This window comes from Mytilus californianus, unplaced genomic scaffold (assembly GCF_021869535.1).
Source record: "Mytilus californianus isolate M0D057914Y unplaced genomic scaffold, xbMytCali1.0.p SCAF_8, whole genome shotgun sequence".
NCBI classification, from domain to species: Eukaryota; Metazoa; Mollusca; class Bivalvia; order Mytilida; family Mytilidae; genus Mytilus; species Mytilus californianus.
The window spans coordinates 84,939,009-84,954,487 of record NW_026262734.1 but is presented as its reverse complement, the minus strand read 5'-3'; the positions used below and the strand labels follow the sequence as shown (position 1 = coordinate 84,954,487).

Sequence of the window (15,479 nt, the reverse complement as noted above, 5' to 3'; positions counted from 1 at the left end):
AAGGTCATTGAGAAATGCGGGTCGATGGAGGAAATGGAATTATGAATGCAATTGAATTTCAACCTTTTCCAAGGAGATTTGTGGTAAACAAAGCGTAATACGCATTTATATTATTTCCAACAAATGTATGTTGTTGCTGGATATGAATGAAAATGAGATTTTTGCCCTGAAAATTAATATTTATAGCAACCATAATTCTATATCCATCACTGTCGGTGTTAAATGTTATCATGGTTTATATCAGACAGCCTTATTTTGTTACAACGGAGCATGATTTTCCATCCTAAATGTACTCTGTTCAAACCGGGGTTAAAACCCAGCACCACTGGCACCATATGTCAAACATCTACGACCTTAGTTAGAGAGTAAGCTACTTCACTGCTTGAACTTGAGTACTTGTGCAGCTAAAGTTTTACGTAAACGAATCTGAGTCCGTTCGCCCTGATTCTCGCTCGCCCTAGTACCTGTTTGCCCATGGTCCATTCGCCCTGATTTTTATTTTTTTTTATTCTTGTCTAGCTGCATAATCACGTTCTTTTTTTGAACAGAGTATGTTACAGTTTGTGGAAAAATTTGCCAAATATTTGTATTGCTGCAACCAAATCTTTTCCTTTGATTTGCAGAGTAGAATATTGGAATACAATGTATTTATCTTTATTGATATTTTAATAATTCTAGTCAGTCAATTTATGCAGTATGATAACAAATGAACATATGAATCCTTGTCTGTTTTACAATTTGTACACCAGTCAGGGGACTTACTTAAATGAGTGATTTTCTAAATCACTGATTCAAGTAACATTATGTCCATAAAGGTTGGAAGTAAGAGTTGTCTTTCTTTAATAATCACCTATTTAAGTAGTAAATTAATCACTGGACTAAGTGATTTAATTTTATTGTAGCTTTAAATATAGAATACTAATGATCCAGGGACTAATTATGTTGCTAAAATTATCAGAACCAACATCTGTGTTGATAGGATTTGCAGCTAGATGATTGCATCAAAGGCATAAACCTTGCTGCTTAAAAGAAGCAAAAAGTTATTTTTTTTCAATTTTACTAATGAAAAGATATTATCTAAACCTATGTGTTTAAAATTTTGGTAAAACTACAAATCACAATTTGTGACAAAACTTTGAATTTGCTACTTAAATAAGTGATTTAAAAATCACTTATTTCAATAAGTCCCCTGACTGTACACCATTGTATTTACTCATTCCAAGTGGACTAATTTTATCAAAACAAAATGTTGGTTTTATTATTTATCTATCAAAGATAATTTTTACAACAATCAGTGAGAAATATATTATTAGGAACAATTAATGCTAAAAAAACACACCATTAATTTTAAATATTTCCATGAATTTCAAGAATTTATATACCATATAAATCATGTAAAATCCAAATAAGTTGATTAAACTGTAATACCCTAATACGAATATTTTTCAATAAAGTAGGGAGAAGTAACCCAGGGCGAACAGACTCTATGGGAAAACAGACTCAGGGCAAATGGACCCAGGGCGAACGGACCTGATACCACCATAGACCATGTACATGATGTAGACACAATGTTAAAAAAAAGAAATAATATAAAAAAATCCCTACCTACATGTACATACCCTAACTTTTGTTTAGATGTAACTAGAACCACACATACTATTTTATTTGGCCTTACAAATTATACAGGTTTAGAAAAAACCCTCAATTTCAAATGAGAGATAACCATAAAGTTAATGACTATCCCTTTTATCATGTTAATGAGGGGTAGAATTCAAGTAATAATAAATATAAATTTTTCAAAAACCACAAAAGGGAACATCTTTATATTATTTGCAGAAACTTTGCTCTAGGCTAAGAACAATATGTCAATCTGGTATTATACAGGTTGGACAGGAAAAGTGGGATATTCCCTGTTTTCATGGAACACCCCAGTTTTCCATTGTTTTCTGGGAAGCAAGTTAACTCATACCATTGCAAACTAGTACCACTAAAAGTCGTACCATTTAGAACTCGTACCACTGCAAACCTATACCATTAAAAATGTATACGATATACATGATATATAAATGTTTAAAATATCAAAAACATTTTAAATCTTTTTAAAGAAAAGTTGAATTTCTTGAATTTTATACAAAAATTTAGACAATATACTATTGTTTTATAATCCTTGATTGTTTATTTAACATTGAGTGGTATTTATAGATTGTGTTTGTTGCAAGGAAATGGTCGAGCCTCTATCTCGATTTCGTTATTAATTAGTTATATTGAAGACTGGTTCCATTTGATTAGAAGCGGGAACAACTGTATATAACAATGTATAATTAAATAGGGATACCAGTAAAAGGATTAAACAAGGGAGGCAACAAATTTGTATCTTCACTATCTTGTGCTCTTAGATTCAATAAAATACCGGCTACAATTTCACAAATGATTTCAGATGTTCACTAGACTGGTCAGGGAAGCACCAGTGCTTCTGCACAAGTCCGATGAGATTTTTACTAGACAGGGGCTTCGGGCTACCATGTTGCAGACTGAAAATCAGCTGCGAATTGGTCATTGTGATTTTAAATTATATACTTTTTACAGACTTAAGAGGTATTGAGTGAAATTTGGATATTTATTCATAATTAAACACCATTTGAATGCATTTAAATAAGTTGGTACAAGTTTGTTATGGTATGAGTTTACTGTGGTTCAAGTTAGCAGTGGTACTAGTTGACATTGTTACAAGTTTGCAATGGTACATGTACAAGATAACTATAATTCAGTTTTCTGGTATTCAAAAAAATAGTTTACAGGGACTTCCTTTTTCTATTTCAATTTAATGCATGCTCATGGTGTAACTGACCATAATGAAAAAAAGCCTTAATGCAATACAAATATTAAAAAAATATTTTTTTACTCAACAATGCTCATGATCAAAGCTTATTGGTTTATATTTTTCTTACCATGCATGCTCATTGCTGTGTAGGGCCATGTCTCTATTTAGTGATATTTTTTTTGTATTGAGGCCTGACTGGTATCCAAATTAAATATTTCCTTTTCTTTTGCAGAATTGATGTAGTACATGTATGAAGTAACACAAGTCATCCAGTTTAGCAGTAGAAAAAGAGTGAAACGTAAAAATAGTAACCTGAATAATGGAACGTCCTTCAAAATACCATGATTAAAATGACAGATTAGGTCACCCTTAAAAAATCATTTGTTTAATGTTGCCTACCCATGCCTCATATTCATGATAGTGTTGGGTAGGTAGGTAGGGGTTTTATTTTTGGCCAACAACATGTTTCATGTTTTAGACAAGAAAACCATGTTGGAAAGGAACAAAATTTTAAAATAAAGAAAAAAAATTGAAGCAATTTGTGTCATAAATTTTTTTGATTAGGCTGCTTTTTACATGTTTTATGTGGGTAACATCAAACAATTTAAATTTTATTTTTGGCCTTAATCATCTTGTGGTGTTAAAAAAAGAATCAGTTACAATTTTTTTTTCATAACTTTCTAAAATTCCCCTTTGCTACACTGCAACTCACATATATTTTGTCATTTCCACGGGGGCAGACATTTTGCTGTGTCCACTCTACATGGTCTGAACGTGCCATTCCTTCCCTTTCACAATAGATGACTGTCAAATTCATGCACTTTCCTGTACATTTACTAAATCACAGTAAGAACTGATAGTTCAATTAATGTCGATTCACCACAGGTGAACCAGTGTAACTCATTCATAAAAAATCAACTGAGATTGGTCTATACTGTGAATTCAGAAATTATTGCTAGGTATTTATTACTGCCAATAATGCGACTTGGTGAGAATTGCAATAATAAAAACTTACATTCTTATACATGTATATACAAATGTAATACATATATCTGTATGCAGATTTTATTGAAATCGCAATAATTAAACTGGTATAACGTAAGATTGTCCATTTTTCAAAAATCACAATAATGAACATGATGAATGCACGCAATAATTTCTGAATTTACAGTATATGAATTGCACAAGCAGAACCAGTAAAAAATGGGGGAAGTTTTTTTGTATTCAATATTTTACACAAAATCTAAATTTGAGAGCACAGCAGGAAATGACAAATTCAAACCAAGTTGTATGGTATGTTCATTAAAGCCCACATTCATTTGAACTCTGGTGGACAGTTGTCTCATTTGAAATATTTATATACCATTTGATGCCTTGTCACATCCCTCTTATCAACTTCCTGTTGCAATACAGAAAACTTTTATATATTTCATATTCTTAGACACAAATGACCACTTTGAAATGTTTGTCAGATTTTTTATTGAATTGTTGAAGGGGCATCCTGAAATTTAAGAACAACAATCATCATGTTCATGTACATGTAGCATGCTTACTGTGTGATGCTCTTCAACTTCATGTTTACTATAACATAAAAAGGCAAAAGCATTTCTCACAGATGATCGTGTTAAATGAGAATTTAAAACAGGGACATAAAAATAAAAAAAAAGGTACAGTGCACATCAGGTTTTACAGTGAAAATTTATAAATATTGGTGTTGAGTGATTTTTCTGTTAAACAGCATGTTTGCTGGTAATTTTTATGCCCCCGCCGTAACGGAGGGGGCATTAAGTTTTACCCTTGTCCGTACGTACTGTCCGTACGTACGTACGTACGTATGTACGTCCGTCCCAAATTGGTTTCCGTTCTCTAACTTGAGTTTGCCTCAACCAAATGTTATGAAACTTATACACAATGCTTATTACCACAAAACATAGATCAAGTTTGAATTTTGGTGGCATCACATTAACCGTTCTAGAGTTATGCCCCTTTATTAATGGAAAAATTGCAAAATTTTTAGTTTGCCTCAACCAAATGTTATGAAACTTATACACAATGCTTATTACCACATAATACAGATCAAGTTTGAATTTTGGTGGCATCACTTTAACCGATCTAGAGTAATGCCCCTTTATAAATGAAAAAATTACAAAATTTTTAGTTTCCGTTCTCTAACTTAAGTTTACCTCTACCAAATGTTATGAAACTTATACAAAATGCTTATTTTGACAAAACACAGATCAAGTTTGAATTTTGGTGGCGTCACTTTAACTGTTCTAGAGTTATGCCCTTTATAAATTAAAAAAATGCAAAATTTTTAGTTTCCGTTCTCTAACAGTCAGGGGTACTACTTGTACAAGTAATCTTTATTTACTTGAAGAAGTAAAAAAAATATACTTATATAAGTTAATTATAATGTTTGAATAATCTCCCCTTAATTTTCTCAAAAATTTACTTGTATAAGTAAAAAAAATTTACAATCCCACAAAAATTCTCAAGTTTTGAGATGTAAAAACATGCCTTTAATGATTTTTCCCAGGTTAGCTCATAATTTTTTATTAGAGTTCAATGCTTCATCTCATTAATTCAACAAAGAAACTGATTGCGCAAAGATCTTAAGTATTTGTGCAAGGCCTTCAAAAATTGCCCCTTTGGGGCTTGTAAATGGGCAGTGTTCTGAAGATAACAGACAAATGAGATTTTCATTGTCCATGAAATTACACTTACATGATAAGAAAAGACATCTGCAAAGGACAGACAATTTAAAATTCTATTAGAGCAAAGAAGTCCTAAGAATTCAAGAAAAGAAGATATGATGACTTTTTTACTTGGAATTAAAGAAAACTAACTATAAGAAAGGTGACCTTTGAAGTTCGAAATGCCTGGTTTTTACTACTTTTAGGACAAGAAGAGGGTCACCTGACAAGACAGGTTTTCGTTAATTAATTAGAGGTGACCTTTTTAGGTGGTTTGATTATTAATATCATGTATCATAAGGTTAAATCTCAACATTTCATTGTCATTTATCATTTTTAAAAAATTACAATTTTGTATATTTTATAGATATCTTTCTCGATTTCAACTTTTTCTTTTAACATTGCAGGACAAATTAAAGAGAAGTGCTCAGTAAACTGTACTTGCAAGGTTTAAGGATCAGTGATTATATCCTTAACTTTGTGATTATTTTCGGCTGTGCACTTTACTACAGCAAATATAACTTCACTGTTAAAAGCTTTTCATATGAATGACTGAACCTATGACCTCTGAACTGTCAGAATTTACACAAAATGGCTGATAGCAAACCACCATTGTCAACTCAAACGTCCAGTCAGAAAACTGATCGATTGGACTTTGATAATGATTTTGGTGGGAAAAGTACAGCTAGAAGTAGAAGTGGGACGCCACAACCAATAAGTGATCTGGAAGAGGGAGAAATATCATGTGATTCATCTGATCATGAAACGATCGAGGAACTGAATGAAAAACGGAAGTTACTGCAGAGCATTTTAGAAGAGGAGAATAAAAAAACCACCAGTGTAGAGAAAGAAAAAGACCGAGATCGACATGAAAGGACATATAATGAAGAAGATAGGAAAAGGCCTTATGTGGAGAAAGGGAAGATAAGGGATCGTTACGAAAAGTCAACAGAATCCAGCTTGAAATACAGTCCTGTAGCACCACCCACTCTTGGAGGCTTATTAGCTGAATGCAAAAAATCAAAAGGGGAAAAGGTTGAGGCTAAAAAGGCGCAATCAGATCAAAATCCAAAATCAAAACCCTCTTTACATAATGATAACAAGAGGAATAGAAGTGAACGTAGAAGTGGAGAACATAGAAATAGAACTGAACGCCATAGTGGGGAAGACAGGACAAGACCTGAACGTCGAAGTATTGACCAAAAAAACAAAAATGAGAAAAATCAAGATAAAGAAGATACTAGGGATAAAGGGTCTGATAAGTTTGGCAAGAAGAATATGAGTCCTAGTCAAATTGAGAAGAAAGAAAAGATGCAAGAAAAAGTTGAAAATGGTAAAGCTAAAATTCTGGTTAATAAAAAGGATAGAATTCACATTCTGGTTGGTCAAAAAGATAAAGTTCAAGTTAAGGAAACAAATATTCAAGATCAGGTTGGGAAAAAGAATGGTCAAGATGAAGCTAAGGATAAGAAACCTGATGAAAGAGTGGACATAAGTGAGGTAAATAATTCAAAACAGTCAAAGTGCAATGAACAGGCCAATGAAAGCAGCATAAATGATTATGAGCATAATGAACAAAAGGATAAAGGTCAAGAGGACAAAAGTCACTATGAAAAGACAGACAACACCATAGATGAGATAATGGACAATCTAGAGGAAATGTCTTGTAGTTCATCAGACCGTGACAACAGCATAGATGGTAATGATATCAAAGACGATTTAGGAATGAAAAGAAAACATTCCGACGAAGGTTCTCCTGCTAATTCAGAGAAGAAACAAGACCAAGATGAACGACCGACCAAAAGGTCAAAAGTTGATCAGACTGATGACACATCAGACCAAAGTCAAAAACAAGATGACCCGTCAACAGGAAATTCTATAGTTGATAACACAGATGAAATGTCAGATAGCAATTTAGATGATTCAAAATCTTGCCCTTTACCCCAGGAATTCCAAATTATAGATGATTTAGGTGCAGACGAGGCAAGTAAAGCTTCTGATGATGAAGTCAGCATGGGTATGGAAGATGGAGAGTACTTCAGTGAGGACCTGGACGATAGTGAGATCTATGCCTGGCTGGAAGAAGGGGTCAGTAAAAAATCCATGGCAGACAATGATAGCGATAAAGTAGTGCCTGTGGATGAACGAGAAAAATTTGTTCTTTTAGGTAGGTTGCAGATATTTTTAATGTGTAATTGTTTGTGTTTGTTTTGTCACCTAAGCCTGACTTTATAGGCGTACTATTTCCAGTGCTTATGACCTCAACGACTGTTGAACTTTAAGGTCGGGTCACTTGCAGAGGAACCACTTAGAGGTAAACCATAAAGTCAATGACTTTTGGAAAGCAATTATATTCGTGTTGGAACATCTCTTTTCCACAGAGATTGCTGGCTTCAAGACTTGATACCAAGCTAAATCCAATTCTCGTGAGTTTGTTAAACCTATTTCTCTTATGGCATGTTTGGTCAATACTCTAATTGTGTTCAATTAAAAGTTCTGAGAAATATAGTCAGTCAGGGGACTTACTTGTATGAGTGATTTTCTAAATCAATGATTCAAGTAACATTATGTCCATAAAGGTTGGAAGTAAGAGTTGTCTTTCTTTAATAATCACCTATTTAAGTAGTACAAAAATTAATCACTAGACTAAGTGATTTAATTTTATTGTAGCGTTAAATATAGAATACTTATGATCCAGGGACTAATTATGTTGCTAAAATTATTAGAACAAACATCTGTGTTGATAGGATGACTGGGTCATGTCAGATGATGACCTTGTACTAAATCTAGGATAATGACATAAAAATCACTTGTTTAAGTATCATACCTCAATTTCCTTCCAAAAAATCACTTCTTTAAGTATCATTATTTTGATAACCCCCACTAATTTCAACACCCCCGAACAGTGAAATATTGATAGCGAACCGTAGAATTTTATTACATAAAAAAGTCATAATCTAGAAGATGAAACCTTGAATTTTACAGGAAAAATACTCCCACTGCTGGGACATACCAGTATAACATCATATGTCCTGTTCCAGCATCAAACTTTAAAATCACACATTTTAAAACATTTTGTATGCTTTAGAATATAATTAAATTTGACAAACAATGACAAATGTCAGATTTCAGGTATTATTGAAGAAATTACATATGTCCATTGCCATAGATGGAATGTACTTTGTCTTAACCTTTGAAAGTCATCAATGACCCAACAAATAGCCAATGAAAATGTTGTAATATTGTCTCATGATGCTGGATAAGCCAATCAAATTAATGCATTTTTCGTATCACACTCCGTGCAGTGTGATACAAGAAATATCTCTTCATGCAAGAAATAGATAAATAGGCCACAAGAGAAATGAAGGTACATTCAAAAATTGACATTGATACATGTATCTAAAGTGTATATTTATGTTGCTTGGACCAGACCCAAGCAGCTCTGCATAAGTCAAAGAGATATTATTTTCAATAAGTGTACACATGTAAACGATAATGCAAAATTTCCCCATGTAGTCTTTCAACCTCTATTTCAATATGAAGGAATGTTTTTTATGTTCAAGGTCAAGTTATATGTTAGTATAAATTTGATCTTTCTGGTTAAATAAGCTCCAAACAAAAGGTGGACCACTTAGACCATCATGTTACTTATGAGTTTAAATATAATAGTCTCAAAATGTATGTACATTATAAATCATGATTCATAGAAAAGTTATACCAGTGTACGTTTCACTAGTGATTATTGTAGATCAGTCCTGGGAGGCTGGAACTGATAATTTTTTGCCATGGCGAATACAACAGTGAAAAGAAGAAATGCTATAATTAATATATAATGTGTTATTTAAGTCTTGATGACAAAATAGAGCAAGGAAAAGACTTGGAAAATTTTAATAGAATGATGATATATTGATGCAACATTTAACAGTCTTGATGCATCTTTGGACTCACCAGTTTTGAATATGATGAGTCCAGGACTCAATGAAAAGCTTTAGTGAGAACCCTGAACATTCCAGTTAAAATAAAGTGTGAAATAAATCAATTCTATATACATGATATATATGTTATCACAGAGAAAGGAGTTGATCCATTTGAAGTGCTGCCAGAAGGATGGGTTGCTGTCACACATAACAGTGGGATGCCAGCCTACTTGCACAAGGCCTCGAGAGTTTGCACATTATCCAAGCCATATTTCTTAGGTCCAGGAAGTGTTAGGGTAAGTGTCTATATATACGTATGTCTATATATGGGACAATTGCTTATTAGAACTATGTGCTAATTTCTAGTTCTAGGTAGTGTGAGGGTAAATGCCTAAGATGCCATTGCAAACGTTAATATCTTTGTTATTCAAATGATATCATTGTAGTCCAACTACAATGTAGAATCATGATAAATATCTGTAGAACACTCAACAGTTGTCTATTTTAAAGATACATTGTATGTTACCCCTGGAGTAGTCATGACTGCCAACTTTCCAAAATCTCAAAAGGAGGAAGGGAGGGTTTAAGCATAAGAGGTATTAACTAGGATATCTCTTATACAAGTCATAAGTGTTTAAGTCTAATATTCTATAACTTTGAGTTTGTATGTAATATATATATATGTGTGTGGGCTTAGATTATATTTACATTTTGTTAAACTCCTGATTTCAATTATTTTGTTCATGTAATGAAGGTTTTCATCAGTCAGGTCAACACTGTTCATGGGGGGAATTCTCCATAAAATTGGAAAGTTAACAGGCTACTTTCTATGTTTTCTATGTATTCTAAGGGTAAATTTCGATGATTGCCGCTACAAGCACGCATGTTACCCATGCCCTTATCATGCTTATGTAATTTTGGTATGTTTTTAGGTAAATAGAATTTGAAAGAATGCTAGTTTGATATTTTAAATATGTTCATTATCCATCTGTCTGTGTGTGTCATGTCTGATGCCACCTAGAATTGTCTTGTCTGGTTTGATTCTTGAAAATGCTTAAGATATTTTAAATTCACTAAAAATATACACTTTCAACAAAAGACAGTTAACATGTTTAAGTTGTTTTTCACAAATGTCGATGTAATAAAATTTTGGTTTATTAGTGCAGAGCTATTTATAATTATAATTTTCTGTCTACCAGTTTTTTTGTAGGGCAATTATAAGTGTGAGGAAAGTTTAAGCTCACATATTTAGAAACCAGATTTTTGTCGAGCCTGCGACTTTTGTCGCAGAAAGCTCGACATAGGGATAGTGATCCGGCGGCGGCGGCGTTAGCTAACTTCTTAAAAGCTTTATATTTTAGAAGGTGGAAGATCTGGATGCTTCATACTTTGTATATGGATGCCTCATGTTACGAAGTTTCCGTCAGTCACATGTCCAATGTCCTTGACCTCATTTTCATGGTTCAGTGACTACTTGAAAAAAAAGTTAAGATTTTTTGTAATGTTAAATTCTCTCTTATTATAAGTAATAGGATAACTATATTTGGTATGTGCGTACCTTGCAAGGTCCTCATGCCTGTCAGACAGTTTTCACTTGACCTCGACCTCATTTCATGGATCAGTGAACAAGGTTAAGTTTTGGTGGTCAAGTCCATATCTCAGATACTATAAGCAATAGGCCGAGTATATTCGGTGTATGGAAGGACTGTAAGGTGTACATGTCCAACTGGCAGGTGTCATCTGACCTTGACCTCATTTTCATGGTTCAGTGGTTATAGTTAAGTTTTTGTGTTTTGGTCTGTTTTTCTTATACTGTATGCAATAGGTCTACTCTATTTGGTGTATGGAATGATTGTAAGGTGTACATGTCTAGCTGGCAGGTGTCATCTGACCTTGACCTCATTTTCATGGTTCAGTGGTTATAGTTTAGTTTTTGTGTTTTGGTCCGTTTTTCTTATACTTTATGCAATAGGTCTTCTATATTTGGTGTATGGAATGATTGTAAGGTGTACATGTCCAACTGGCAGGTGTCATCTGACTTTGACCTCATTTTCATGGTTCAGTGGTCAAAGTTAAGTTTTTGAGTTTTGGTCTTTTTTCTTATACTATATGCAATAAGTCAACTATATTTGGTGTATGGAAATATTCTATGATGTACATGTCAGTCTCGCAGGTTTTATTTGACCTTGACCTCATTTTCACGGTTCATTGCTCAGTGTTAAGTTTATGTGTTTCAGTCTGTTTTTCTTAAACTATAAGCAATAGGTCAGCTATATTTGTTGTATGGAAGGATTGTAAGCTGTTCATGTCTGCCTGGCATGGTTCATCTGACCTTGACCTCATTTTCACGATTCATTGGTCAATGTTTAGTTTTCATGGTTAAGTCTGTTTCTTAGAAACTATAAGCAATAGGTCAACTATATTTAGTGTATTGAATGATTGTAAGGTGTACATGTATTTCTCGTTTGGTTTATATGACCTTGACTTCATTTTCTTGGATCATGTTAAGTTTATGTAATAGTTGTAGTAAAGCTTTCATTTAGGACTATCAACATAACATCAATGGTTAGTAAAGAAGGCGAGACATTTCAGCGTGTGCACTCTTGTTTATACTTCAATTTTAATTTTGTAAAATGAACGAAATTAAAAAAACATGAAATAAAGAAAAAGATCTTATTGAAATAATATTGCACGCTTACAGTGATGTAAGGAATGTTTTTATGCCCATTCCAAGCATGTTCGCCACAAGTGAGGGAGTTTTGTGGGTTTGAAAGGGAACCATGGCAGGGTAAAACCGAGGACTTTAAAATTGATGGCTGCTGTTTTACTACTAATCACACAGCATTAAGGAGTAAGTGTGTTCCTGCTGACTGTTGTGAACCCGCTCAGCATGTCAGTCCTCTACTAAGGAGGAATAAAATTCATCTTACATTAATATGTTCTCATCCTGAATATGCATTTAATTTGCCACTGGACATTAAGCAGCCATTTATCATCATCATCACCAAGAACCCACAGGGCATATAGTTTTTACTCCTTGTCATTTTCTTTATTTCATGGCAAAACTCTAGTTTTTAAAAAAATTTTAAATAATTTTCAGAAACATGACATTCCTCTTAGTGCCATTCCATGTCTTCAGTATAGAAAAGCAATGGACAGAGACCAGCCAGACAAGGACACAACGATTGTGGAACCAGCGGAAGACACAGAAAACCAAACCGTTCCAGTATTAAATGGAGGTTTGAAATATGCACTACTTGCTTACATCAACATCTTTTCGTCTCTGATCGATGGAAAGTTGTCTCATTTGCAATCATACCAAATCTTCTTAGTTTTTTATAAACTTTGTAAAAAGAATTTCTCTGTAAACATGGTAAAGAAACATTTTTTAGGACCATTAGAACGTTTTAAAATGGACTTTGAAAGAAGGAAAAAAACTTGTGGAAAATGAAAAATAGGAATAAAAGATTAAACAGATTAAAAGGTTCAAAATTAATTTAAATAAAATGTAAATCAAATGGCTGAAATGTTTTATTCGATGGAAAGACAATGAATTACATATTACATAATGTGTAAGTGAAATATTATTCTTGCAGTCATTTTGCCACAAAAAGAAGGGTTTTGTGCATAGTAGAAACTTTGGCAAGTTATAGGTAATCAACTAACCACTTTATGTATGTATAATTTCTAATAGTAGGGTTACCTCCTAGAAAATTGTGTACATTTTATTTGTAATTGCAGAAACATCCTCTCCCATCAAGGAGAATGGTATTTCTGAAGCAGAGTCAATTGGCGAATCCAGTGATGTTAGGGAAACTTCAAATGATGACACAACTGACCTTGATAGGACCTTGACCTTTGATGATAAAGTAGGTGAAAATAGCGGTACAGATGTGACACAGTCTGGTGAAACAACAAAACTACAACCAGGACCACCTGTCAAAATAGAGAGTGCTGAACAGAGGAAGAAAGAAAATTCTCTGTGTAAGATAGATAGGTTTTGAAACACTTTGGTGTCAAGCAATAATTTTGTTATGCCCTTGCTACAGAGAAGGGGGCATACAGTTTTACCCTTGTCCGTCTGTCTGTACATCCCAAAATTAGTTTCTGTTCCCTAACTTTAGATTGCCTCAAATAAATGTTGTGAAACTTATACACAATGCTTATTACCACCAAACACAGTTCAAGTTTGAATTTGGGTGTTGTCACTTTCCCTGTTCATGTCCATTTATGAATTGAAAAATTGCTAAATTTGCTGTTTCCGCATAATTTTTATTTTGCCTCAACCAAATGTTATAAAACTTATAAACAATCTGTATTACCACCAAACACAGTTCAGGTTAGAATTTGGGTGGCGTCACTTTCGCCGTTTTTTAGTTATGTCCCTTAAGCTTTGTAAATTGAAAAATTGCAGTGCTTGCACTAAATTTACAATTGGGGCATCTGTGTCCCATTGACACATTCTTCATTTATTTTTGGAAGGTGAGAATAACTAAAGCCATATAATGAACAAGAGCTTGTGAAAGTGGGTCATGATTAAGTGTTTACAGAAAATTAATCTGCCATTGGCATGATCTTGTTATCATAGCTGTATCAGGCATATATTTTTATTTGTCAGTCAGTTTAAAAAATAAGATTTGAAAATTACGTATTTATTGCTTGTTTATTATCCTCTACATCATCATTTGTCTTCACAGCTGCAGATGATGTGCTAGAATATTGTAAAAACCTGTTTGAATTCAAGACAGTCACGGTGAAAAAATTTAAGTAAGTATACGTTATAATCAAAGTCTACCTGTAATAAAAACCGTTGAGTGCTATTCCATTGAAATGTATGTGGGAGGGTAGGAAGGTTAATTATTGAATGTGGGTCATGGGTCTTTTTTCAGTATGCCTCTATTACCATTATGCAAAACTATCTAAAAACTGGTTCTTGGTTGTAGCGATATTTTGAAAGTCTCTTCCTACCCTTTCACATACATTTTAATGGAATAGCCCTGATAGGAAAAACAATAAAAGACAATTTGGCTCTATATTCTATGTTATCCTCCCATTCTATGATGTTTTGAAAGCAATACTCACCTATAGCTACCGCAAGCCACACAATTTTCAAATGTAGCCAAACCTATGGATATTCACAGAGCTGTTTGAATTTTTTTAATTATTAGTAATTCAATATAACTGGATTTATTATTATTCATTGGATACAATTTTTGTAAATTCATGTGAAAGGGGAACCACAAATGTAACTGTTCAACAAATAAAATAAATCTATATGGTTGTATGCAGACCATACAGACTTTGGCAAAACCACAAAATCAACTATTCACAAAAATGCAAATTTTCCTCAATCCACAAAAAAAATCGTTAACCCGCAAAAATAAATGAATCCACAGTAACTGATTTTCTTTTAATTAACAGAACATGGAAGGAGAGGCGGAAGCATTTAAATGAAATGAGGAAACAAACCAGACCTGCATTGGTAAGTGTATTTAAATGCAGATTATTTCTTTGTTCTACATTTCACTGTTTCAGCCAACATGTGTTAAGAGTTGTTTCCACACAAGGGAAGTTTGTTTTTACATATAGTACACGCAGGATCATTCTCTTAAAAATCAATTTGTAAAAACTAGTTGGATATACTTTACATGACATCAAGGGCAACCTTGTTTTATTTACCTGTCATTAAAAATCCATATATCTTAGAAAATGTTCTTATAGAAACTGTTATTTAAACCTCCCTTGGGAAACTCATATAAGTTTTTCAGAAATTTAAAACCTCTCTTTATTAATTCATAGGAAGTTAATAGACTTATAAGGATTGGAAAAATGGAAATATCTGTAATAGATAGAGGCAATATTGGCAATATCTTTGCAAATTAATCTTTCTTACCGGTAAATGCAAGTGTCATTTAAGTGCAAATGTATTGTTTGAATTTGGACTCAACATGTGAAGCTGTTTGTTGATCATGCTCTATGCTCCTGATATTATGGGGGGCCTCGGTGGCCGAGTGGTCTAAGTAGTTACTACTGTAATCACTAGCCAGT

At 33.3% G+C, this 15,479-nt stretch overlaps 1 protein-coding gene and 1 long non-coding RNA gene across 2 annotated transcripts in view; one reads left to right on the top strand and one right to left on the bottom strand.

The window, feature by feature from the left end:
* Positions 1 to 3: 3 nt before the first annotated feature.
* LOC127713035 (microprocessor complex subunit DGCR8-like) overlaps positions 4 to 15,479 on the top strand; it is a 32,533-nt gene continuing 17,057 nt past the window's right edge. The window contains exons 1-8 of the mRNA XM_052219635.1: positions 4 to 83; positions 3,054 to 3,119; positions 5,922 to 7,681; positions 9,585 to 9,727; positions 12,532 to 12,670; positions 13,173 to 13,415; positions 14,129 to 14,198; positions 14,853 to 14,913. Coding sequence (XP_052075595.1) covers positions 6,106 to 7,681; positions 9,585 to 9,727; positions 12,532 to 12,670; positions 13,173 to 13,415; positions 14,129 to 14,198; positions 14,853 to 14,913 — 2,232 coding nt within the window. The 5' untranslated portion in view covers positions 4 to 83; positions 3,054 to 3,119; positions 5,922 to 6,105. The remainder of the gene's footprint in view (positions 84 to 3,053; positions 3,120 to 5,921; positions 7,682 to 9,584; positions 9,728 to 12,531; positions 12,671 to 13,172; positions 13,416 to 14,128; positions 14,199 to 14,852; positions 14,914 to 15,479) is intronic.
* On the bottom strand, positions 11,267 to 11,590 carry LOC127713036 (uncharacterized). Its single transcript, XR_007987433.1, has 2 exons — positions 11,471 to 11,590; positions 11,267 to 11,323 (listed from the first exon to the last, which is right to left on the bottom strand). It is a non-coding gene; the product is annotated as an uncharacterized LOC127713036 (long non-coding RNA).